Raw genomic sequence first — 26252 nt, 5'->3', positions numbered from 1 at the left:
TTCATATTGTATTCATATTTTACACAAAGTATCACAATACTTACATGCTTAAGTGAGTCATTACAGCTGTTTATCCTGCACATATTGAGAAGGGCAGATTACTCTCAGAAATCTCTTGACAAAATTCCAAATAATAGAATGCCCTTTTGCCAGGATAGACATAATAAATAAATGGTTTGTTTGCAGGTGTCAAAGGTCGTACAACAACTGGACAAGACACCCCGGTACCTCTACGTGGTGAGTTTCAGCTTTCAGTGTGTCGCATTCAGAGAAGAGTGCGAATGATTCAGGTTTTACTGCTGCTTTCGACAATATTTCTGTAGGGTAGCCTAGGGTTAAAGCGTTGGCTCGTCACGCCGAAGACCCAGGTTCGATTCCCGACATTCATACAATGTGTTAAGCCGATTTCTGGTGTCCCCCGCCATGATATTGCTGGAATATTGCTAAAAGCGGCGTAAAACCATACTCACTCACTCACTCATTGTAATATGTGACTGTTTAGATAATGTGTTTTTTTAGGGTGGTTTCCTTTCAACAGTGACTGACCTTGCTCTAACAGCAAGGTCACAGAGTCTGACAGAGTCTCCATTGTTTTTTGTTTGGTATTCATATTCTTTGTGACCGCCTCTGTGGTCTAGTGGATAGAGCGTCTGCCTGGAGAGCAGAAGGCTATGGGTTCGTTCCCAGGCTGCATTAACCAAAAGACACCAAAAGATGGTACAGTGATTCCTCGATATACCGCTGTCATTGGGGTCCAAGATCCCGACCCCGCTTTCTAGGAAAGAGCGTTATACAGATATTCATTACTGATGTTGAACACATTACGTAGAGATGGTAGTGAATAGAACATAATTATTTCACAGTGGCATGGGACATGTAGATCTATGTAACACTGATAGTGGGCGATGATTCAAAATGCATGCGTCGTACCAAAAGGCGTTAAACGATGGTACTTGTTGTTACCCTGCCTGGCGCTTGGCATTAGAGGGATAAAACAAGGACTAGTCGGCCTGGAGTCAGTATATAGTCAGTTCTCTTATATTCTAAAAGATGTTTATTACCACTAGCCTTGGTGGGTCGCCAAAAACAACTACAGACAAATGCATTACCCTGATCGTTGGGGGCGGTCGGGTAGCCTGGTGGTTAAAGCGTCGCTCGTCACGCCGAAGGGTACAATCTGTGAAGCCCATTCCTGGTGTCTCCCGCCTGATATTACTTGAATATTGCTAAAAGCGGCATAAAATCCCACCTACTCACTCACTCAGATCTTCATGGGAATGTTAGGAAGCCTAGTGGACAGTGTGATTGCTTATCATAGACAAATTGAGTTTGATTCACAAAATGTGCATCATCTTCTCCAGTACCTGGATCAGCTGATTCAGAAGGACATGAACTCTGCCCAAGAGCATCATGGGAAGATGGTGAAGCTGTATGCAGAGTTTGACCGACCTAAGTTACTCCCCTTTCTGCGACGTAGTGAGTCCTACCCCCTGCAGATGGCGCTGGAGGAGTGTGAAGCCAGGAGCTTTGTCAGGGAACAAGTGTTTCTTCTCGGTAAGTTTTCGTTAAAACCTGGAGATATTGCAAACAGTGGTTGACAGGACTTGTATTCAAGCTTAGTATGTACAAGGGCCGTGACAATACACCAACTGTGAGATCCGATATGTATTATGACACCTTGCTCATGATCCGATACGTATCACGATACTTGCATGTGCTCTTATCAGTGGTGCGTAAGCCATCTTTTTCATAGACAAGATGACAAAATACCTGGCTCAATGACCATTGACAGTTGGCAGTGTCAAGTATGGCGTAATTGATGAAAATATTTACGTGTTCACTACTCATTTTCACTAGTAATTAGTGTTTGATGTATCATTTATTAAAGAATACATTTAAGGTAAGAATCGATACTTTTTACTTAGTGTGCAATTGTGATCGATACTTTTATCGAGAAGTAAAAAAATCACGATCCAGCGATGCATCGGTGTATTGTCCCATTAGTATGTATAGCTGATTTACGTAATTAAATACAACTGACATTTTATACGACTTACTTTGTTGTATATGGTACCATATACATACAAATTAGCACCAAGCACCATTTTTCAAATACATAAACTTACAAACATAGTCTTCCAATAAACAAAGTCACAATTTTTCATTAAAAGTGTTGTATCATTAATGTACTTGAGTTACGACTCGACCAGAGAGTGTGTTTGTGTTTCAGGTCGTATGGGGAATGTGCGGCAAGCGCTGACGCTGATCATGACGGAGTTGCAGGATGTCAACCATGCTATAGAGTTTTGTAAGGAGCAGGTGGACGAGGATCTGTGGGAGGATCTTATCAACTACTCCATGGACAAGCCAAGTTTGTACACTCACAGTTGTCTTCCCTTAGATACTCAAATACATGAGTGAGTGAGTATGGTTTTACGCCGCTTTTAGCAATATTCCAGCAATATCACGGTGGGGGACACCAGAAATGGGCTTCACACATTGTACTCATGTCGGGAATCAAACCCGGGTCTTCGGCGTAAAGAGCGAATGCTTTAACCACTAGGCTACCCGACCGCCCCCCTAAAATACAAGTATTCAGTGTAGTTGAGAGCCTTGGTTAAATAGTGCAGCTAAAGCTATCTGCCCTTAGATGCTTACTAAATTCAGTGCTCATTGTACGAGGCGAATAAGATCTGTTCGCTATCGTCTTGAGTGATGTGTCGTCGTGAAGGACAAACCTCATGTATTGTTCTGAAGACTTATATAATACTATGTAACATATCATTTTGTGTTGCTACAGCAACCTACAATAGTCACTTAAGGATTGACTGTGTATTTTGGGGGGTTCATTGAGGTATGAATCGAAAAACCAATGTGCAAACTGTATGAATCCGCGTATCGGTGAATAGTGTTGTGTGAGATCAATTATTTGTTTATGTTTTTTCCAGAGTTCATAACAGCTTTACTACAGAACGTGGGGGCGGACATTGACCCTATCAAGGTCATCAGCCGTATAGAGAAGGGCATGGAGATCCCGTCACTCAGGGACTCCCTTGTCAAGATCCTGCAGGACTACAACTTGCAGGTAGTACAGGCTTTGCCAACAAAATGAAGTTTTGTAATCTCATATATAAGATACGCGATAAATCGCAAAAAAATGAAGAACGAAGCATGGTTTATTTCAGGATAAGACATTCTTCTATTTCTGGAGATTCGAACATGCGCTCGCAACTTGATGACGATGTAAACTGGACATCGTTATTTTTTAGGGGGAAGTGTTGAGTGAGTTAGTTGTTCCCCATAGATTTAATTGGGCAAACTAGATTAACACAGTGGCCAACGATCGCATCCAAAAGTGGGAGGATTTGACAATCAGTATTGAGAGAAAAGGTACAGATAATCAATGTGCGAATTGTGGGAATATGCGGGAAAGACCAAACCCTGTTCACAAAATGGACTTGTCCGACATTGCTGTGGTCAATTTCGATTTAGGGAGTCGTCATTACTTAAATACGGGGAAATATTTTTAAAGTGTTTACTTCAAGAGGCTGTACATAATGTTGATATCTCATATAAGACATAATCGACGAGTGTGAGTTGTTTATCATGTGTTATTGTACGATAAACAACTCCCACTTGTCGTTTATTTCTTAAATACACCTTCAAATCCAACATTTTCTTTCCTAGTTGTCGAAGAAAGCCAGCGACAGTAATCCACTGAGCTTCAGTGTAACAGTCTTCACAGCAACCATTGTCACAGACTTGCATTAAGTCTCCCTAATGAGTCTTCAATACAGTTGAATATTTCAGTATCTAAGGGCAGATAACTGTGACTGTACCTTCAGGACCTCAATAAATAACTTGATGATACAGACAATAGTCATCGTTAGTATCAATAATGGAAACCCAGCCTCTTTAGACCTTACAGAGGCAAGACCAGTGACTACAAGTCTCATGACTCCCATACTTTAAAACAGACTGACATCAGTCCTGTCCCTACTGATATTTTGTGTGTAGGCCATTTAGAATGCAGGTAGTTTGAGGCTTAAAAAAATAAAAGAATTGGTTCTCAGGAAATTACTTTTGAAAATATCGTGCATGTGGCCGGTGTTTTTTTTTTTTTTTTTGCTTGTTGAAATTAGTATGTAACCAAATAAACAGTTGTGTACCTTCAACCTGGGAAAGGGTCTCCCTACATAAACAAGCATTCACACTCCTGTTGCCACCATGACCATAACACAAGATGCACAGTAAATCAGTGCGCATGTAAAGGGAAGTAACTGCGCTATATTGGATCACGTTTTTAAGTATTAAGATTTTTATATTTTTGCTGATGGGGGTGGAGTTGTTCACTGCCATGTATTTGTAATTCAGATATCTCTCCGAGAGGGGTGTCGGAAGATCCTTGTTGCCGACAGCTTTAATCTGATGGACAGACTAGTTCGCACAATGAAGAAAGGAGTGTTTGTAGATGGTCAGTATGGAGCCGGGCCAGTTAATAATTTAATATTAAATTTTCCAATCTGTGTGAATTAATTAATTCCCCCAAATATTACCCAGTATTTGTGGCCATATAAGGAAAGCCTATTTTATCAAAAAATGTTGACAGAGGGTGATTTGGAAAATATTGATTGTTTACTTTTATATATGAACAATATTGATTGTTTACTTTTATATATGAAACATATTGATTGTCTACTTTTATATATGAATCATATTGATTGGTTACTTTTAAATATGAACAATATTGATTGTCTACTTTTATATATGAACAATATTGATTGTTTACTTTTATATATGAAACATATTGATTGTTTACTTTTAAGTGGTGGTGTTTTCTTGATTTATACAATCCTTTGGCACCTGTAGTTCCAAACAGTAGTTGATTTGAGTGTGATTTAGTATGTGTTAATGGCTGTGAAAACAAGACACTGAAGGATCTTTCTGTTTCTACAGATGTGCAGGTGTGTCCGATTTGCCACCAGCAGCTGATTGTGAATGGTAGGTACCTCCTTTTGTTCCCAGACTAAATACTGAATGTCTCTGTATGGCTACAGCTTATAACCAAGCTCACTCTTGTCATATGACGAGGATGTGAGTCCCCAGTGATTTATGCTTGTAGTGGAGTGGTTGGATAGTTGTGGTTGAAGCATTTGCTCATCACGCAGTCCCAGGTTCGATTCTCCATGTCAACACCATAGACCATAGTATCCTGGACAGATTACATATGAGGTTAGAATCTGTGGTGTGTCTTTGATTTGTTAGGGTCATATATTTCTGAAAGATGCCATCTTCCCGTGGCAAGGGTGTTAACTGACTATAAAAGTTCAGTTTCCACCCTAGCCGAACTAAGCTGTAATTTTTGGGTTCGATCGTTGCGTCACTAATGGCTGTAATGAGTTATATCCCTTCTATGTCTCTTCTATTGACCAATCAGATTCCAGCCCCCATATCACTTGCATTTGCTTCAAACAAAAATGGCGACACTCAATCAAGACGGCCCGATTGATAATCAAGATCCATATTTAATTAAGACAGGGCTTACCCTGCAAAGTGCATCAATTCACTTGAGCACCTTGATTAAAAACATGAAAAGATTTGGAAAATATCTGTTGATGCCCAGTTGAGGTACACCTGCTTTGCAGTCGACAGAAATCTGCACATTGAAATCCATGTTGTTTATTAAGTCATTGTTGTTTATTAACCGGATGTCTAGTTCGCTAAGCAATTTTGATTGGACTATGCATAGACTCCGGAATTCCAGCTGAGTTCGGCAAGGGTTGAAACTGGACATTTATAGTCAGTTAACTCCCTTGCTTTGGGAAGATGCCAGCCAGTTCTAATAGCTGAAGTAACTTCCGAGAAACAATGCTACAAGTTGGTTTCCCTCAATAATGCGGGGCCCAGTAGTATTCCCACTATCTACAGCACCTCATGGAAATATGGCTAGAAACCAGGGTATAGTGAGTGAGTGAGTGAGTTGGGTTTAACACCGCTTTTAACAGTATTCCAGTTATATCACGGCGTGTCAGCTTAATGTGGGAGGAAAGCCCGAAGTGATGCAGGTCTCAAACGTTTACCACTTTGGTGAAACCCACGAGCACGGGTATGGTGCTGACAAACCTAGAAACATAATCGAGGCGAACCGGGATTCGAACCCACAATCATAGGTTTCTGGCGTGCCCAAGGGACGCAACTCTGCACAGCGAATCGCGGCGCCTTAGACGACTGGGCCGCCCGTGCCCCCAAACTGTGGTATAATTTTATGTAGATGACATGAAACTGTATGTTGTTTTCAAACCAAATACCTGCAAATCTATTGATGCCACATTCCCTATAGTGTTCACATGTGATGAACATGAGCTTGGACCAGTACTATTGGACAATAGTATTTTACTGGACTGGGGCTTCGGACTAACGGCTATAGATGCACACTGCCGTTGAAATGATTCACTGATGAAATATGAGGCGGTAGGGTAGCCTAGTGGTTAAAGTCTCGCCCGGGTTCGATTCCCCACATGGGTACAATGTGTGAAGCCCATTTGTGGTGTCCCCCGCTGTGATATTGCTGGAATATTGCTAAAGGCGGCGTAAAACCATACTCACTCACCCACTCCCTGACTGTTTGTTATAGACAGTGTAAATGGTGAAGTAGCATATATTATGAAAGCAGAATGTCTAAATGTCTAATTGAAATTATTTCTGACTCCAGATTTGCGGTATGCAAGTAACGTGAATGCATATTTCTGCCATCATGCTTTCCATGAAGACTGTCTCCCTGCTGGGGCGGTAAGTACCTCAGTAGCCTGTCCTGTCCACTAATAAGTCAAGAGGGCCGAGGTAGGAATGTGGTTGATGTGTTTTGCTTGTTACACGTTCTCAGGTTACATTCAAATGGCAACGAAACCCATCTCTACCTTTGTCGTAATCATAGGTCTTTTAACATGATTAGTTGTAATGAAAACAGTCCTCTCTGAATTTGATGCTGGTAAGTTGTGTCATAGTTCAATGTTGAATCTTTTTCAACCAGTTTCAAATGAAAATCTGTAATAAGTTAAAGGTTATTTTTTTATTGTCCTTTGTTCACAGGAATTTAAAAAAAGTACCATAGAACAAACATGTTATATATTCTAGTTACAAAATACCATAGAACAAACATGTTATATATTCTAGTTACAAAATACCATAGAACAAACATGTTATATATTCTAGTTACAAAATTCCACTAACATGACATGAATTTTAACTCACTCACTTAATGTTGAAAATGGGGCGGTTGGGTATCCAGTGGTTAAAGCGTTCGTCGTCACACCGAAGACCCGGGTTCGATTCCCGACATGGGTACAACGTGTGAAGCCCATTTCTGGTGTCCCCCACCGTGATATTGCTGGAATATTGCTAAAAGTGGCGTAAAACCATACTCACTCACTCACTCAAGTTGAAAATATGATTTCCTCTTTTTTCAGACAAATTGTAAGATATGCAGCAGCAACAAAAGAGGTCCTGGTTCCAGAGAACACTACATGAAGTGATGATACTTTCCTCAGAACTTATTTATATGCTACTGACTATCTGTCTAACCTGTATCCTAAAAACCCAGATTATGAATTTGGATCTAACTTGTTACATTCAATATATAAAAAAATTGGAAATCTGAACCTTTACACTACTTACTGATGTCTAACTTCACTGTAATATGTTGTAGGTAAATAGCGTATGTTTCCATACTTACATTCTGACATTCAGTCATCATGAAAAACATCCAGATTTCACAGCGTGTTATCATTCCTGAGTTATTCAAACAACTCATTGGTGTATGAGATGTGATAGGATATCACAAACATTATGAAGCAAGCATATATGTTTATCATATAAAGATTGTTTGTTTGTTTGTTTATTTAGTGTTGCACTCCACTATATCATGGTTGCCTGTAAATAAATCGAGTCTGAACCAGACAAGTCAACCCAGTGATTGTTTTTGTGAGCAAAGATCCATGCCTTCGGGGTAGGATGACATGCAGTCAGCCAAGTCACGAGCCTGACCAACCGATCCATTAATTCATCTCTTATGGCCTATTTTGGGGAGCCATGAAAACCTTGATCCCCTTTGAGATTAAATGAAAGAAGGCAGTGGGGTAGCCTTGTGGTTAAAGCATTTGCTTGTCATGCAGGCCCTGGTCCGATTCCTCCGATGTGTGAAGCACACCTGCCGGAAGTGGTGTTGCAGTATTGCTAAAAGGGCAAGTTCACACGGAAATGAACCTAATTTTCTTGTACTTTTTCCACAATAAAAGTGTTAACCTAGAAGTGTCATAGACAAAAATATAAAAATATCACAATTAATCAACATATGTTTTGCATTAAAACGATTTATATTTTTCACATTTACCAAGTGTTCTATTTCCATAACAAAAACACCATGGCTTATGCCCCTTGCAATATGACGTCATTGGTGCCAATTGATAAACATTATGACGTCATCATGCTTTGTTAGAGCCGCTTCACGTGGTGTAGGTACAGGTGTGTGATTCTAGCGTCTCAGATGCCAGCCAGCATAGTGTTATGCTGAGTCTCCACTGCGCCGGAGTGTGTCGTAGGCCATGTTGTTTTACCGAAAACTTGTACTTGATATCTTTTGCGTTCAGAATAGACAGGGACCCAGTTGAATTGGCACCAATTACGTCATAATCTAAGGGAGATAACTCAGGCCTGTTTAGCTCGAAAAACGAAGGCCTCATAACAGCATCATTTTCACACTATTGTGAGCTTCCTACTTTCACTGTGAAAAAAATGAGTATATTTTCAAACACAGATACTAACTAATTCTAAAATTGCGTTTTGTTTAGAAAAAGAAAGAAAGTAATTTTTGCGTGTACACTTCCCCTTTAAACCATACTCACACATCACTCATTAAGTACTGGGAACTGACTTTGAGACAAACACATTGTAAGATAACTGTTCAAGATACAGAATGGAAGGAATATGTGGAGAGAGATGACCTTGATGATGACCTTCTGACAAACTTACTTTAATAATTTACAGGAATTGTCTCTTTAACAAATCTCCCAGTCTCTGTTGTTACTTTATGTAAAAACTGGTTGGTTGGTTTGTTGTTTAACGCTGCTCTCAGCAATATTCCAGCTATATGACGGCGGTCTGTAAATAATCGAGTCTGGACCAGACAATCCAGTGATTAATATCATGAGCATCGATCCACGCAATTGGGATCGATGACATGCATCAACCAAGTCAGCGAGCCTGACCACCCGATCCCGTTAGTCGCCTTTTACAACAAGCATAGTCACCTATGTAAAAACTGTTACTGGACACAAGGTTATAATGCTGTCTACTCTCATGCAAGGAAGGTTAACAAACATTGTAGTATCCTTTATTGTACTACTTTCCTTAGGACATTGGTTTGTGGGTGTTGCATGTTGTCTAAATTCATCTGTGTGTCTTCAACTGCATGCAGAGCTTCTGTGATTAATTTGGTTTGTGCAAATGAAGTGTATTTTCCCCGATGCAAGGGAGTTAACTGACTATGAAAGTCCAGTTTCCACCCTTGCCAAACTAGGCTGGTATTATGGTGTTATATTTTGGCTGGACTAATGAGTCTATGCACAGTCAAGTCAAAATTGCGTAATGAAATCGACATCTGGTTTGTAAGCTGCTGTGCAGATTTCGTACGATTGCAGGATTTGCGAAGCATATGTACCGCCAACTCGGCGTCAAAAGATATTTTCCAAATCTTTTCATGTTTTTAGTCAAGGTGTTCACGTGATTTGATGCACTTCCCTGGGTAAGACCCGTTTTATAACAATACAATCTCGATTATCGATCAGATCGTCTGGACTGGGCGCCGCCATTTTGTTTGACGCAAATGCAAGTGATATGAGAGGTTGAATCTGATTGGTCCATAGGAGGGACATAGAAGGGACATTACTCATTATAGCCACTGAAATTCCAGCCTAGTGCAGGAAGGGTGGAAACTGGACTTTTATAGTCAGTTCACTCCCTTGCCTTGGGAAGATGATGAAATACATAGATTTAGTGCTACTGACTTTTCCTGACATGTTCAGATAACATTCCAGCATTTGTTTGACGTGAAATCTAAACTGAGATGAAGAATATGAACTACATAATGTTTTATAATGTTTTATGATGACTGAAATCAATCAAGAGTTATTTTAACTGAATTCCTTGACACTTAGCAAATTAAGAAAATTAACAAGCACATATTGAAAATATGTACAAGTTGAAATTTGATGTCTGAGATCTAGGGAGAGAGAACAAACTTAATGTGTTATCTATAAAATGTCCATTTGTTCATGACACTCCCCAAATATGTGTATTATTTTTTATGACCTCCCCTGATTCCCTTTGACCCACACTCTCTATAATAAATGACTGGTCCCTTATGTTTCTTAGTTCATTAGCATCATCCCCAGGCTGGTAGGTTTCTCCAAAGTGTTACACGTCTCAGACCTGCATCACTTCGGAATTTCCTCCCAAAGATTTGTGATGATGGTTTCTTTTGAAAATCGTATTCTGACAGCCACCAACATTTAAAAAGTTAACACATGAAAACCAATTACTTGTATTTGCTTTCAGCAAAGCTCATTTGACATACTTTTGCATATTGTCATCAGGGTTTTCTTTTGAACATCTCTTAGATATTTCATGTGGAGAATGCTGCATATGATTCTCTCTGCATGAGTATTAGTGGTGGGATGATACATTGATGCATCGGTGGATCATACTTTATTACTTCTTGATACAAGTATCGATCACAGTTGTACACTAAGTAAAACATATCGATTCATACCTTAAATGTTTGCTATAATAAACGTTACATCAAACACTAATTAGTAGTGAAAACATAAATATTTTCATCTATTGGGCCATATTTGACACTGCCAACTGTAAATCATCAGAGTGCCAGGTATTTGACAATCCTGTCTTTGAAAAAAGACACAGATAAAAGCACATGCAAATATTGTGAGGAGTCTATCGTGATAATATCGGATCATGAGCAACGTGTCGTGATACGTATCGGATCATGAGCAACGTGTCGTGATACGTATCAGATCATGAGCAACATGTCGTGATACGTATCGTATCATGAGCAACGTGTCGTGATACGTTTCGGATCATGAGCAATGTGTCGTGATACGTATCGTATCATGAGCAACGTGTCGTGATACATATCAGATCATGAGCAACGTGTCGTGATACGTATCGTATCATGAGCAACGTATCATGATACGTATCGGATCATGAGCAACGTGTCGTGATACGTATCGTATCATGAGCAAAGTGTCGTGATACGTATCGCATCGTACAGGTGGTGTATCATCCCAGCCATAATGAGTATTGTGTACAACTTTGTTATGGTGATGAATATCATGTGTATATATGAATAAATTCATGATAATCAATGTACCGTTTTTTCTTTATTCTTTTTATGTGGGCAAATGCTTGAGAGAAAAAAAACATGGAGACAGGATGTATTAACGATCACATACGCAGTCACCACGATTCAACTGTAAATAAAACTGCGTATAGTTCCTTCATTGTAGTGGATAGAGCGACTGCTTGCAGAGTGCGAAGTTTGATCCCCAGTTGCATCATACCAAACGATGTTATGGATACTTGTTGTTACCCTGCCTGGCGCTCTGCATTAAGGGGTTGAAACAAGTACTGGCTTGTAGTCAGTAGTGTCTAAATAGCAGCTATATAAACTCTGCTTGTGCAGTTCAACATCAGCTGTGTCCTATTCAACAAAGCTATTTTGCGTCACAAGTCTGTCAAAGATGACATGGAATGACTTGGCTACTAATGCTCCTACAGTAATTTCTCATTCAGTCTGAACACAGGAGGGAGGGGGGGGGGGGGGGGGGGGAGGGTTGTGGTTGTGGTCAAATCAGCTTATATTTTTTTCAATGTTTAGGATCTCCATTATTTCTTACAAAAAAGTGCTAATAATGAACTGTACCGGTATTTTGTTTTTGTCTTACAGTGCAAGGTAAAAAACATTCTATCTGAATGACATAACAGAGAGACGCTGCAAAATGACATCCCTATTTACTTGTGAAGACAGTAAGGAATGTTTCCAATCCCTAAGACTTGCAGTATATATACATGTATATACTTATGTTCAATTTACAAATTTTGTACTGAGTAATATAATTTGTGACATCTTTTTTTAATATTTATGATCCATATACCAATACGGAAAATAATGGTAGTGATTTCACGTCAATGTCATTCATTTCACAATCTAATTTCAGCTAAGAATTAGAAAATATATCATTAGTGTTCCAAAGCCGTGTGTTTTGCAAATTAGCTTTTACATTAAACCAAGGGCAGACAACTCTAACTTCCCATGTCTTGTAAACATTGTAAACTCGAGCTTTGCAGCAGACTGACATGAAACACCTCTCGGATTGATGTTTGCTGTGTGAAATATTGACGCAATGTCTAATACAGGAGCTAATAGGGTAAATCAGGGACTTAATTCAAAGGTACTACTTAAAACTACCGCAGTATGTATAAGCAATACGTATTCTCTGGTTAGACAAGACTTTCGTTTTCACCATGTCAAAGATTAATCCAACGACGAGGCCCTAGACACATGAAAAGTGTGAGGAAATATTCATTTCATATGAAGTTCATATTTTTATTTTTCCTACATGACATCGAAGTCAGAAAAACAATAACCATAAAAATAAATAAAAGACTCATTATCAAACAACAGAATTATAATCTAAGAATCTAATTGTAAATCAAGAAATAAACGACAGTCCCGAGTGGTTTATTCTCCCTGCAGCGTTTTTTTGTATGGTAAACAACGACCACGAGTCCTACATGACATCGAAGTCAGAAATTATTAAACAACAGAATTATGATTGTAAATCAAGAAATAAACGACAGCCCCGAGTGGTTTATTCTCCCTGCAGTGCTTTTTTGTATGGTAATAAATTATTGGTAAACAACGACCGCTAGTCCTTTATTTCTTATTTGAGATATCAACATTTTGTACAGCCTCTGTTAGGGATGTTACTATTGATATGTGAACACGATGATTGCTCAATAATCATGATAATATGGCAAATAGAAAAGAATGATAATGCTTCATCATAATAATAATCCCTTTAGTTTTGTTGATTGTAGGACTAATTGTATTTTATTGACGTTTTCATGGTATCTCATTTTGGAAAGAATGCATTACACCGGATACCTTCCGCCATCTTTTATTGTGCTCACAAAATCTCATTTTATACAGATTACTGAGCAGAAGGTTCTACAAGACGAGTTGAAATCAATCAGGAAAGGAGCTGTAAGTATTTGGAGTTAGTAATCATGGTAGTATCATGATTACGTGAGTTTGTGTTAGGAATTAAACAAATTCAATACAGAAGCTGGTTATTCACTTCACTTCAGTGCACTTTACTGTCCCAGTACCCATTAAACAATTAAAAGGGACATTTCTGGAACATGGTAGAATTGAAATGTGACAACAATCTTACAGTAAATAATCGCAAGACATGCTTGTTACCAGTGTGTAGTCCCAAATCTAGAAACACAGTAGAGCAAATCCCTCTTTCATGTGTGCTGTCTGTTTCAGAGGGTGTACAAACAACAGCAGAACAGCAGCATCTTTTTTCTGTCTTCAGCTGACAGAGAAATGGCTCAGTCAAAAAGTAAGTTTTTGTAACCTTGGCAAGCAGAACACAGAATGTGAACTTGGAGGAACTTTGACCTGGTATTTGCATCCATTTTGCAGTTTTATGCATACATGTGTACTCACTGCGAAAAGAACTGCCTACCATAGAAACATACTGAGAAGTATGTACATTAAGAAGAGATGTTTCCAATGTGTAACAATTTATGCCAAAACTAACAATTGGTCAAGTGTTACCTCTGTGTGTCTTTATTTTTATCACGATATGCTGCACATAATTTCAAAACATTACACACTAATCCTGCATGAGACAAATGGTGCATCTCGAGTCATGGATCTATGACATCACATGTGGTGGGTTCATGAGCGTCGGTTCACACAAAATACCGGTATGTTCGTTTGTGCATCAAACCAATCTAATGTCTCTTGAATATGAGTAATTCTTCTCAGACAGTCATGTCCCATTAATCCGACACGGTTGGTTGCATATGATTATGTTGGATAAACAAAATTAAGTAGTATCAACGTTCATGATTGAAAATCGGACAACTATATGATAGATAACGATACAAACACATTGTGATAACAAATTAAATATTTCATTTTTTATTTTTTCATTTTCCATTGTTAGCAGAATGTTTTCTAAACATGCAACCTCTAAAGCTGTCAGATTAACGGGTCTAAATAGTTCTAATTCAATTGGTTCCCATCATTTGTGTCGAATAAAGCCGATTGTCGAATTAATGAGACTTGACTGTATTAACCAACATATATTGTATTCACGTTTCTTTTATCAGTGAGTTTATATGATGCAGGATTTCATGTGAGGTAAATCCCTGTTATTATCCACTGGAATTATCATCTTTTGTGTTGGAAACCTCCAACTATGTGGTGAGTGACTAGGGCTGATGTGTATTCTGAGAGGTTTGCTTCTCGTGAATTGCTAAAGTTGTATGATGCGTGGAACTGCTCTATTTTACAGAGACCATGGACAGTCTGGGTAAAGAGTACAAGGACATGGAGAGACTAAGTGGTGGGGGGCAGGATGGGGGAAGGTGACCATGATGGAAGAAGGTGACCATGATGCTCTGGGAGATGGGAGATCGGGGGAACTGATGATGTCATCAATGAACTTGGATTTTCCTTATCGAGACATGTAACTCAAATATCAACAAAACAGTATGCAAGAAAGAGTTTGGTGCTGTTTGAGAAGATCCGGGTTAAAATTGGTCTTCAGCAACCCATGCTTGCCATAAGGGCGACTGACTATGCTTGTTGTAAAAGGCGACTAACGGGATCAGGTGGTCAGGCTTGCTGACCTGGTTGATGCACGTCATCGTATCCCAATTGTGTGGATCAATGCTCATGATATCAATCACTGGATTGTCTGATCCAGACTCGATTATTTACAGACCGCCATCATCTGACTGAAATATTGCCGAGTGCTGCGTTAAACAACAAACAAACAAACAAATCCTTCTGCAAGATAGTTTGGCGCTGTTTGAGTAGTGACTGGATGAGTCGTTCTTTAAGTGAGTGCCAATCTTTAACGTGTTTAATGTACTCTTTGCAATAGTGTGAGTGATGCATGTATTTGTGTTATATCATGTATATGGAAAGAATGGTATATGTGTCATGTTGCCATGGTTACATGTGTTGTGCGGTGCTCAATCATTTGCTCTATCAAACCTCTACTTACCCCCAGTGTCACATGAAAGAAATGTGTCAGTTCAGAAGTTACCAAGACTCATTTGGGTGAAATAGGCTTGGGCCACACATCCATGATCTGACCCATGGGAACTCTGGATTAGAATATAGATCCCAGCCACCTATGCTTGGTGTTAAAGGCGACTCCATGGATTGGGTGGACATTCCCGGCGACCTGGTTGATTGCATGTTATCATATCCCAATTGAGGTGTTATAAATCTCTGGATTGTCTGGTCCAGCTTCAATCGTTTACAGGTTGTCTTATAGCTGGAATATTGCCGAGTGCTGCGTTAAACAACAAACATACAAAACAAACTTCATGAATGATATATTTTCAGATTAGTAATTTGTTTCTTTTCTCGTTTTTAATGTAAGTTCTATGAATCATTCCAAACTAATAATTGGGAAGCAATGATGCTCATGATGTCAATCACTTGACTGTCTGGTCCTGGAATATTGCTGAGTGTGGCGTTAAACAAAAAACAAATCCATGATGTTGTGGCTGTCAGCACACACTCAGCATGTGAATTCAAAGAAGGATGTGTTTAGTGAAGACTGTTTGTACATTTTGATATTAAAGACATTGTTGGTATGAAATTATTTGTCCGTGATGACCATGATGACGTCTGTCCGATATCATTTATTAGCCTGCCATGTTGATTTGTAAGATTGAGCACATTGGGTTTATGCAGTTTTGAATGTGAAGAATCACACTCATTGCATGTAAGCCCCTTTTGTGAGTTTCAAAAGTTAGACTCTTGAAGATTCGGGGTAGAATAGGTCTTCAGCAGCCCATGCTTGTCCTCAAAGGCATCTATGCTTGTCGTTAGAGATAACTAACAGGTGGTCAGGCTCGTTGACTTCGTTGATGCATGTCAATGCATCTCAGTTGCATGAGTTGATGCTCATTATATCAATCTCTTGATTGTCTGGTCCAGACACGATTATTTACAGACGACCGTCTTTTAGCTGGAATATTACTGAGCGTGGCATTAAAATAAACAAAATAAAAAGTTAAGCAGGTTGTGATTGTTTACGTTTTAAGGGAAACCACAAAGTAAATGTAGAAAATGGGAGGTTGAAGCTAGGATTGACTGAAGATCAGCATATCCTACCATGACTAGGGGATGCAACTCTTTACAGCACTTTCAGGTTGCACGCATGCTGCGTGACATACAGGAAGGACTCAGTACACACCTACACTCATGCGACATGTAAAGTATGCCTCATTCCCTCTTTATAATGTGTGTGTATGTATGAAAACACCATGACATAATGGGATCGTGTGGTCAGGCTGGCTGACTTGTTTGATGTTTGTTATCGTATCCGAGTTTAATCATGTTAATGGATCGATGCTCGTGCTGTTGATCACTAAATTTTCTGGTCCATACTCAGTTATTGTGAGAAATAAACCTTAGTTTATTTTAATTTAAACGGCAATGCCATGGCATCTGATTTAATGTCCATTTATTTAACAGTCAAGGGGAGACAATCCAGACTGTCAGTGGCTGATTATGCTGTAAGCGGTATTTGTTTTTTTATTGTTGCAAGGGACACGTCACAGGCGCCAAACGTAACTTGCAAACTACACGTTGTGCAGGTGATTTTTCTCAGTCAGTCGGAGGTTTTATGTTTCGATTAAACATTTGTCATTATTAAATGACCTTTGCCCCCAAGAGGAATCGTTTGTTTTCCTTTTCCAGCCCATATGGCACTAGCGCTGGATTTCTTGTTGTTTGTCGTTTAAGACAATTACTTTGTCCGCGTGCTACTAGCATATCAACCAAGGATTGGATGATGGAGTTTAATACTGACCACCGTCATACAGCTGGAAAAACGCCGACTGCAGAGTTGAACCCATCAACCAAACTGATTGTTGTTATATTCAGTTCAACAACTGATCCTCACAGTTGCCTCTTACAAGAAGCACGGGTTGCTCGGATCTTCACGGGTTGCTCGGATCTTCACAGGGTTGCTTAGATCTTCAGGGTCAATAATTAGTAAATGGCCTTGACGACTTTATCACAAGAACAAACATCTGACATATTTCCCAGCTTTATTACTGCACCAAGTCTACATCTGACTTCTAGTCACAAGACATGTTACCATGGTTACAGCATGACGAATTGTTAAATACTCTGAGTAAGCGTCCCACAATATTGTTTAAGTCCTGTACATACATGGCCATTCAAGACACAGTCCTCCACCAAACCCACACTGCAGACATGTTACCATGGACACGTCTTTCCAATAGTTGGTGGGATGGCAACAGTAAAGGATATGTTGAACCAGCTTGTGTTAGTCTCTACTGTTGGGATATAAAAAAACTACTTGTCCAATTCTGTTCCGTCAATAATATTAAATATTACACATCACCGGCTTCTCTTGCCATGCTAAATCCTGAAGGGACGATACACCGATGCATAGGTGGATCGCAAATTTCTACTTCTTGATACAAGTATCAATCACAATTGCACACAAAGTAAAAAGTATCGATTCTTACCTTAAATGTATTCTTTATTAAATGTTACACTAATTACTAGTGAAACTGAGTTGTGAAAATGTAAATATTTTCATCCATTAAACCAAACTTGACACTGCCAACTGTACATCGATAGTGTGCCAGATATTTGGCCATCCTGTCTATGAAAAACATGGCTTACGCACCACAGAAAGAGCACATGCAAGTATTGTGATATGTATCGGATCTAAGCAAGGTAGCCTGATATGTTTCGGATCGCACAGTTGGTGTATCTTCCCAGGGCTACTAAATACTACTGCACCCCTCATCTCATGGACTCGCCCTTCACATGACCCAGTAAGAGACATGGTCAGCAAAATCTTCAAATCTAGTAGTGAGTGAGTATGGTTTTACACCGCTTTTAGCAATATTCCAGCAATATCACGGCGGGGGACACCAGAAATGGGCTTCACACATTGTACCCATGTCGGGAATCGAACCCGGGTCTTCGGTGTGACGAGCAAACGCTTAAACCACTAGGCTACCGGACCGCCCCTTCAAATCTAATAAGGCTATCTCCCATGAAAACATGTCAAACAGAAATATAATGTGCCAAACAGACTTGACCATGTCTAAACAATAAGCATACTTTGTATCCCAACAGTACAAGACCAGTCATGTTGGTGCAGTATACCTGTATATCCACCAACCATGGCATTGAGCTGAGCTGAGCTGTACTGTATAGTGTTCAAGTATACTACTCCAAAAAAGTTAAGGATCATCCGATTGTTTTGTATTACTATAGTTAATCTGTCATGCCAACTTTTATAGAGTAGTATATCACAAGGGTGGGAAACTGCACTACATTGTATTTCAATAGCTGTGTAGACAACCAGTTATATCTAATCCAAGCCATCACAGCATCTACTCTGTACATCTTAACGTCAGTTTTCAATTGCTCAGGGGATGAAATCTTGAGGTGACACTCATTTTCAGTTATGGAATGACCACATCCAAAAGCCAACAACCAGAGAATTATTGTAAATATTTTATGTTGAACAAAATGAGAGGGTTCATGAATATTTTGGGGATATTTTACGGTTGTGAAAAATGAGCTCATAATTTCAGAAAAATATCTACAAAAATATTTATGATCCCGAACTTATTTTTTCCCAGCATATTTCCCTGTTTTTACAAGAAACAGATGAACAAAGACAAGTACAAAATGGTTTTAAAAAATCATGTCCACTGCAACTAAACAAAGAAAAACATAATGAATAATTTGCTAAGAAAAACATAATGAATAATTTGCACTTTAAAGACTGCAAATATCTTGAACTGGCTTACTCGATTATTCTCTCATTTACCAACCAAAGACCCAAATAATTTAACGTAAAAATTTAGAAACACAAATATATTTTCATTTCTATTTTGAATTTGGGTACGTCAATATTCACAGGCTTGTATAGAAGATGTAACAACATGACTATAAGCCTATGAAGAATTGATGATCTGTTTCAACCTACCCAAGAAAATGAATCTTAAGTTTGAACCCATGAACCAACAAGCGTGCCCCAAGATTTCCATCAGGTCCCTGATGCATCACGCCTATGTACACTATTCTCCAACACAAACTCTACCCTAGCATACATGTATCCCACGTGTGATAAGTTACCGCATCAACACAAACTCTACCCTAGCATACATGTATCTCACGTGTGATAAGTTACCGCATCCATTTCTAACTCTACGTAACAACAAAACATCCAGGACAAGAATGAGATCACACCAGCTGAAACAGCTTTGTTCATGATTCACTAACTATATACCACTCAAAAGAAGTTAAAGAGCACCCAATGACAGATTAACTGTATTAACATGAAAGAATCCGGTATTCTTTAATTTCATTTGAGTAGTATAGTTGACAATACTTTGTTGTATACGTATCATGCTTATCATTACGCATGTTACGTACCTGATACTGCAGTGTATCCACACAGATGAAAACAAAGTAGTTTGCAGGTTGTAAATAAATAGTAATAGACATGAGTGAGTGAGTGAGTGAGTTGGGTTTAACACCGCTTTTAACAGTATTCCAGTTATATCGCAGCGTGTCAGCTTACTGTGGGAGGAAAGCCCGAAGTGATGCAGGTCTCAGACGTTTACCACTTTGGTGAAACCCACGATCACGGGTATGGTGCTGACAAACCTAGAAACATAATCGGGGCGAACCGGGATTCGAACCCACAACCATAGGTTTCTGGCGTGCCCAAGGGACGCAACTCTGCACAGCGAATCGCGGCCCCTTAGAAGACTGGGCCACCTGTGCCCCCCAGTAATAGACATGAGATAACTAAACATATGAATATAGTGTTCACAGTTCACAGGGCTGACAATTTCTGGGAAGTGGGGGGTGGGGTGTATTTTAAAAAAAAGATAAAATAATAAATTAAATTGTTTCCTGGATGTGAATAAATGAGAAATGGAAAGAAAATAGGTCAGCTCCTCCTTCCAAAGGCAAAAATTGTATGTCCTGAAGCAGTAAGGATAAAAAATCTATTCAGTTTTTAGAAAAAAAACAACACCAGCCCTGCCCCAAGTATTAAATAGTCCGTTCCAAAGGGTTCTCCCCTCTCACCATGATAAGTGCTTGATCAACTCTGAAACTGATTGTGGATAGTTTCAGCACATGTATTGGCCTTCATTGTCAACATATTCATTGTGGTCAACTGTGAATGAATGGACATTGGTCTGGAATGAAATCTGGTCCCTTGGAAGCGCTCATTAAATCTCAAACAGCATCACTGCCAACTGGAATGGACAAGAAGCGCCTCATCAAACTCAAATGCCTGCCAATGGCACTTGTTACATCAAGCATCGTCTTTAAGACAGATGATAGGAATGCCAGACATCAGATCCATGACAGCGTGATGCTTTCACATCAAGGGATTTCATAATAAGCAGTGTTCAAGTCTCAACTTGCGCAGGGTGTAGTATACACTTGTGGTTATTTAGACATGTTGAATTACCACAAAGACAGAAAGCTTGTCAATACAGTACACCAAGAAAATAATTAAAAAATATTGGCTATGTATATCAATGTAGTGACAATCTCATTAAAATCAGACTTAACGTTTGCTAGACCACAAAGCTGTGTGTGGCGGTAGCAGGAACTAAGATCTGATTTTAATGAGATTGATACAGTGAGACCTCATTAACTTATTATCTTTTAAGTATTTCTTGTATTCTTCATGGCAATCAACAATGTATCAGCTATAACAAAGTGGCCTTTATTATCCCATACTTGAAGTATATATGAAATATGAAATGATGACACCCTGAATGATTATACTGAGGACTTAAAGACATCTTCCTGAGGCAAGGGAGTTATAACTATAAAAATCCAGTTTCCACCCTTGCCGAACTAGGCTGGAATGATCGAGTTAGACTCGTTAGTCCAGCCCAAATCTATGCATAGTCCAATCAAAATCGCATAACAAAATCAACACTCGGTTTGAAAACTGCAGATTTCGGTCGACTGCAAGATTTGCATGTGTACCTTCAACTTAGCGTCAAATGATATTTCCAAATTTTTTCATGTTTTTAATGAAGGTGCTCATGTAATTTGATTCACTTTGCGTAGTAAGAACCAATATATATGACAATATCCATATTGATTATCCATCAGATCATCTTCACGGGGCTGCCATTTTGTTTGAAGCAAATGCAAGTGATATGAGAGGTGGAATCTGATTGGTCAGTAGGAGGGACACAGAAGGGACATAACTCGTAATAGCCACTGGTGACGCAACAATCAAAGCCAAACATTCCGTCCCAGTCGAGAAAGGGTGGAAACTGGACTTTTCCAGTGGGTTAGCTCCCTTGCTTCGAGAAGATGACTTAAAGATAGCATGATGTCAGTGTATATGTTTGAAATAGAGACATGTTTACAGTATTGCTCAGGCGTGAATGCAAGAAAAAGAACCAACAAAAACATAATGGAAGATCAGAGAAGCAAAAGGCAAAAATATAACAAAACAAAATGCTGTTAATATATATAAATAAATAGAATCCATATGTGTGGACTTTAGCAATGTTGAAACATCTCCCCGTAACACAAAACCTCAACAATTCCCGCGAAACAAATCATTTGACACGTTCATATGTGGTTAAAACACTGACGCTAACTAACAAATACCATATTCGTTATGATCAAATGTCTACTGACATAAGTGACATAAATGTCAGTCTATAGTCCATGAACAAACAATCATATTGTTCAGTGCGTGAAATGGTCATTTTCACCAAAACCCTTTTCACTGACGAACGTCAATATTTTGTAATCTAAAGTTGAGTAAATGAAGTTACCACATTCGTACTAATAATCTTCCCAGTCACTAATAATATTGACAAAAAGCGGCACTTACACAATGGGGTGTTCAATATGGCAAATATGGTTCGTGTATTTAAATCTTTGTTCATAATATTTGCTCACTGGACCCAATAAGAAATGAGATCCCTCCACATGGACATATCATTCAGGGTTCCTCCATACACACAATCAGGTGATCGGTATCAACAGTCATACTACTTTCTCTACAACATGTTTCAATGATGGTCAGGATGATCACAGCTTCACTGGGTTTCATTCATCCCTTCGGGCATGATGTAGGAGATGTCGTCCCAAGGATGGCGGTACAGTCCTTGCTTCAGCCGCTTCTGATCCAGGTAATGGCCGATGAAGCCCATGCTTCGCCCCAGGACAAACAGGGCGTTGAGGGCACCGATTTCTACGTATTCCTGGGACTCCTCCCTGCGAAATGATGGTCAGATATGTTATACTTCATACTCAGTGTTATTAAGCATGTGAATTGAGCTTCAATCTCACATCGTTTTCAGCAATATTATTACAATAGCAAATGAAAAAAAAAAATTGGTTCTCAGGCAAAAAATCCTAATCAGAGCTCCAGATAAGCTGCGTATCTGCGTAAAATACACATCAGAAATGCAGAAATACACAGTAAAATAATATCCAAGCGTATCAAATACGCAACGAACATTAAAGATAAGCTACAAAAATAAAACTTGAGCGCATCATCAAAATATTGTGAAGTAACCCTTTGTATTCGATTGGCAAATCAGCAACTTATTTTGAAATTATAAACAGGCATTCCGTCAACCTTGCCAAACTTCACAATGACAGTTACATCATGATCATTTGCCATCACACTTTCTTGTGGAAGTATCGTGGTATTTTTTAGTCCTATAAAGCTCTCGAACCCACACAACATCAGTTTGCAGGGACTAGATGAATAGTGTTTATGAATTTTTAACTTAAATAACCACATGTGTAAAAACTAGCGGGTAACAGAAATTGAATACCCAGATAGAATAACTGATACCCAGTGATTTTAAAATGCATGGGTAAAATACCCACAACACCAACAGCTCATCTGGAGCTCTGCTAATACTAAAAACAATGTGATCCAATATAGCACACAGTTACTTCCCTTTACATGCACACTGAAGTACAGCAGTTAGTCCTGTTGTTACACTATCTGGCTATAAAAGTGTTCATAGTGTATCTGGACTTACGTTTGTAATCCATTACATTACTTTTAACCAAGATTTCATTCAATTTTGTTAACATTAATTTCGGTGAAATCGTGTTAGAACTGTCGACGAATCACACCAACTCACCAGGAACACGCCTTGAAATAAACATTAGTCGTTACAGATACAAAGTCATCAGGCTTCCTATCACTCTAGTTACATTTCTTTTCATTGGCCATGATATTAATATTTTGAAATCACCCACTGATCAGGGAGAAAATGTGTGAAGAGCTGATTGCTATTTCCGGCTTATTCTAAGAGTAGTACACATCCATGAACAATCTTACACATTCATATACAAAGCTATACATTCACACATTCATGTACAGAGTTACCATGGTTACACAGTGATGGACAGTACCCACCTTGTGAAGCAGCCACAGGTTCTCAACAGGTCGACGAAGGAGACCCCGATGAAGCCATCAACATTCAGAATCAGATTAGGTTTCTGGAAAGTAGTACAACTGTTCAAGTAGGATTGAAATCATAACCATTTCACAGCTGTATGAAAGTCTCCCTCAAAAAAACTTCTGATCAAAAGCTGATAAGAGTTAACCCTTCTACAACATGCATGAGGTACAAATTCCATCTCATCATTATTAAGTCATTGAGAGGGTTGTATCAAACGCCACTTTGAACCAAATATCGGTTATATCACGGCGTGTCAGCTTAATCATGTTAATGTGGGAGAAAGCTCAAAATGATGCAGGTCTTAGACGTTTAATTGATTGAAACCAACAAGCATGGGTATGGTGCTGACAAACCTAGAAAAATACCCTGGGCAAATTGCAATTTAAACGTTTTACGGCTAGAAAGGGTTGACTGAAGTAGCTCCGAGGATAGTTTTTGCTTCCTTGTATACATGTAACAGGCTCACAGTAACCAGTGTCACTCCTACCTTGGATGTGGTTATTTTTTCCACCTCGAGGGCGTAGTTCAGGAGCGGCGAGGCGGGGAAGTTCTTCTGGACGTATTCCTTCAGGATGACCACTCTCATATCAGGGTTGTTCAGCTACAACAGACAGCAATTGTTCAGCTACAGTTATGTTTATCAGACATAGCTTCACAATGCACACAGCGACTCACTGCCAACAATAACATCTTGGGGAACACGTATGGAGATATATAGAGAATCTCACCCGAGTGTCTTTTGATATCAAATATATCAACACGAGTTGATAAAAGTGGAAAAATTCGGAGGCTTGCCAAGGATTTTTGCCACGTTTATCAACGAGTGTTGATATATTTGATATCAAAAGACACAAGGGTGAGATTTTATTTATCATCCAACATCATTCTTCCAACTTTTTCAATTTGTAGACAGTAATTAGCAGTGTCTTCAGTGTAAAATGTGTTGCTAACAGCTTCAGTAGCAGAGCCATTAGTGATGTCATTTGATTGTGACGTCATGGTAACCAATGACGTCACAATGGTCTGCGAAGCATTGTGATGTAATTTTATTGCAGCGATATCTACAGTGTAGATATCGCTTGATCTCATCCAAGCATATCTCCTGTGGGAGCCAGTTTTGGATGATAAATTTAAAGTACATACAGTACATGCTGGGTCAAACTTATTTCTTGACCCTTCATCAGGTGAATACTGAATAGGATTTATATACTACTAAAAAGATATAAAAGATCATTCTGTTTTTTTCATATGACAATAGTTAATCTATCATGGCATTATAGATTAACTGTAGTCATATGAAAAAATCAGATTTTCTTTAGCTTCTTTTGAGAAGAATATATACATGTTGATATGTTAACACACCGTAGGATTAATGTACAAACATGGCAATATAACAAGGAAGTTAATGGGACTTGCAGTAAATCATATGCTCTAACAGAACCATAATATCTACTGACACAAACGTGTAAAATATGTACAGTAAATACGGGCACATTTGAGCCCTTCATAGCTTTGGGTTTTTTTTTCCTGTCTTAAGCCGTACTCAGCAATATTCGAGCTGTATGACGCCGTTCTGTAAATAACCGAGTCTGGACCAGACAATCCAGTGATTGACATCATGAGCATCGATCCAGGCAAATGGGATACGACGACATGCATGAACCAAGTCAGCAAACCCGACCACCCGATCCCATTAGTAGCCTCTTACGACAAGCATGGGTTGCTGAAGACCTATTCTACCCCGGATCTTCCTTCATAGACCTGATAGTGATAACACACTTACACCTATGTTTACAGGGTCATTAAACGTCAATGAATTGAATACTTTCAGACAGTCATCACGGAACAAAATGTTTGAAGAACTAAAACAGCAGGATGGGACCTAGTGAGTGAGTATGGTTTTACGCCGCTTTTAGCAATATTCCAGCAATATCACGGCGGGGGACACCAGAAATGGGCTTCACACATTGTACCCATGTCGGGAATCGAACCCGGGTCTTCGGCATGACGAGACAACGCTTTAACCACTAGGCTACCCGACCGCCCCTGGATGGGACCTAGAGTTCTGTTCCCAAGATCCACGACCATGTACTGACCGACTTGACCCTGTGACCTATCCCCATGATCAGCTGACCCTTCTTCCTCATGTCGTTGACGAAGTCCATGGGGATCAGACCCGTGTCGTACGCATCACTGAACTGCCTGGCTGCAGCGTCCAGAGCACCACCGAATCTGTCTCCCTGGAAAGTACATAAATATTCGGTAATTGTAAATTTTACAATACATTGTACATTTATATACTCATTTTATCTCACACTATGCATTTATCCAATGGTTGGAAGGTGGGTGAAAATCCCTAGCCTATAAAGGCAACA

General features: G+C 39.2%; 3 protein-coding genes across 6 annotated transcripts in view; 2 read left to right on the top strand and 1 right to left on the bottom strand.

Moving 5' to 3' along the window:
* LOC124141571 (vacuolar protein sorting-associated protein 41 homolog) overlaps positions 1-7956 on the top strand; it is a 31085-nt gene extending 23129 nt beyond the window's left edge. The window contains exons 19-26 of the mRNA XM_048383232.1: positions 187-237; positions 1362-1554; positions 2231-2371; positions 2949-3085; positions 4375-4474; positions 4957-5001; positions 6713-6789; positions 7467-7956. Coding sequence (XP_048239189.1) covers positions 187-237; positions 1362-1554; positions 2231-2371; positions 2949-3085; positions 4375-4474; positions 4957-5001; positions 6713-6789; positions 7467-7532 — 810 coding nt within the window. The 3' untranslated portion in view covers positions 7533-7956. The remainder of the gene's footprint in view (positions 1-186; positions 238-1361; positions 1555-2230; positions 2372-2948; positions 3086-4374; positions 4475-4956; positions 5002-6712; positions 6790-7466) is intronic.
* A 4328-nt stretch (positions 7957-12284) lies between these two features.
* On the top strand, positions 12285-15848 carry LOC124141570 (ASNSD1 upstream open reading frame protein-like). Its single transcript, XM_046509567.2, has 4 exons — positions 12285-12524; positions 13286-13339; positions 13628-13703; positions 14667-15848. The coding sequence occupies exons 1-4, from the start codon at positions 12477-12479 to the stop codon at positions 14741-14743; spliced, it is 255 nt and encodes an 84-aa protein (XP_046365523.2). The 5' UTR covers positions 12285-12476; the 3' UTR covers positions 14744-15848.
* Positions 15849-20073: 4225 nt separating this feature from the next.
* The window catches only part of LOC124141569 (ATP-citrate synthase-like), a 76731-nt gene continuing 70552 nt past the window's right edge, over positions 20074-26252 (bottom strand). For all 4 annotated transcript variants that reach the window (XM_046509564.2, XM_046509563.2, XM_046509565.2 and 1 more), the window contains 4 exons: positions 25974-26117; positions 24365-24478; positions 23832-23914; positions 20074-22666 (listed from right to left, as the gene is read on the bottom strand). In XM_046509564.2, the coding sequence (XP_046365520.2) occupies positions 22489-22666; positions 23832-23914; positions 24365-24478; positions 25974-26117 (519 nt within the window). In that variant the 3' untranslated portion in view covers positions 20074-22488. The remainder of the gene's footprint in view (positions 22667-23831; positions 23915-24364; positions 24479-25973; positions 26118-26252) is intronic.

The sequence above is a fragment of the Haliotis rufescens genome, unplaced genomic scaffold, assembly GCF_023055435.1.
Source record: "Haliotis rufescens isolate VD_foot unplaced genomic scaffold, xgHalRufe1.0.p SCAF_46, whole genome shotgun sequence".
NCBI classification, from domain to species: Eukaryota; Metazoa; Mollusca; class Gastropoda; order Lepetellida; family Haliotidae; genus Haliotis; species Haliotis rufescens.
The sequence above is the reverse complement of the archived record's forward strand: the minus strand, read 5'-3'. Positions and strand labels throughout refer to the sequence as shown.

Excerpts from the sequence above, each read along its gene's own strand:
- LOC124141570 (XM_046509567.2), top strand. The coding sequence starts at position 12,477 with ATGTCTAATACAGGAGCTAATAGGGTAAATCAGGGACTTAATTCAAAG. Across the intron at positions 13,340-13,627 it reads AATCAATCAGGAAAGGAGCT|AGGGTGTACAAACAACAGCA; the intron begins GTAAGTATTTGG and ends TGTCTGTTTCAG. Across the intron at positions 13,704-14,666 it reads AGAAATGGCTCAGTCAAAAA|AGACCATGGACAGTCTGGGT; the intron begins GTAAGTTTTTGT and ends TCTATTTTACAG.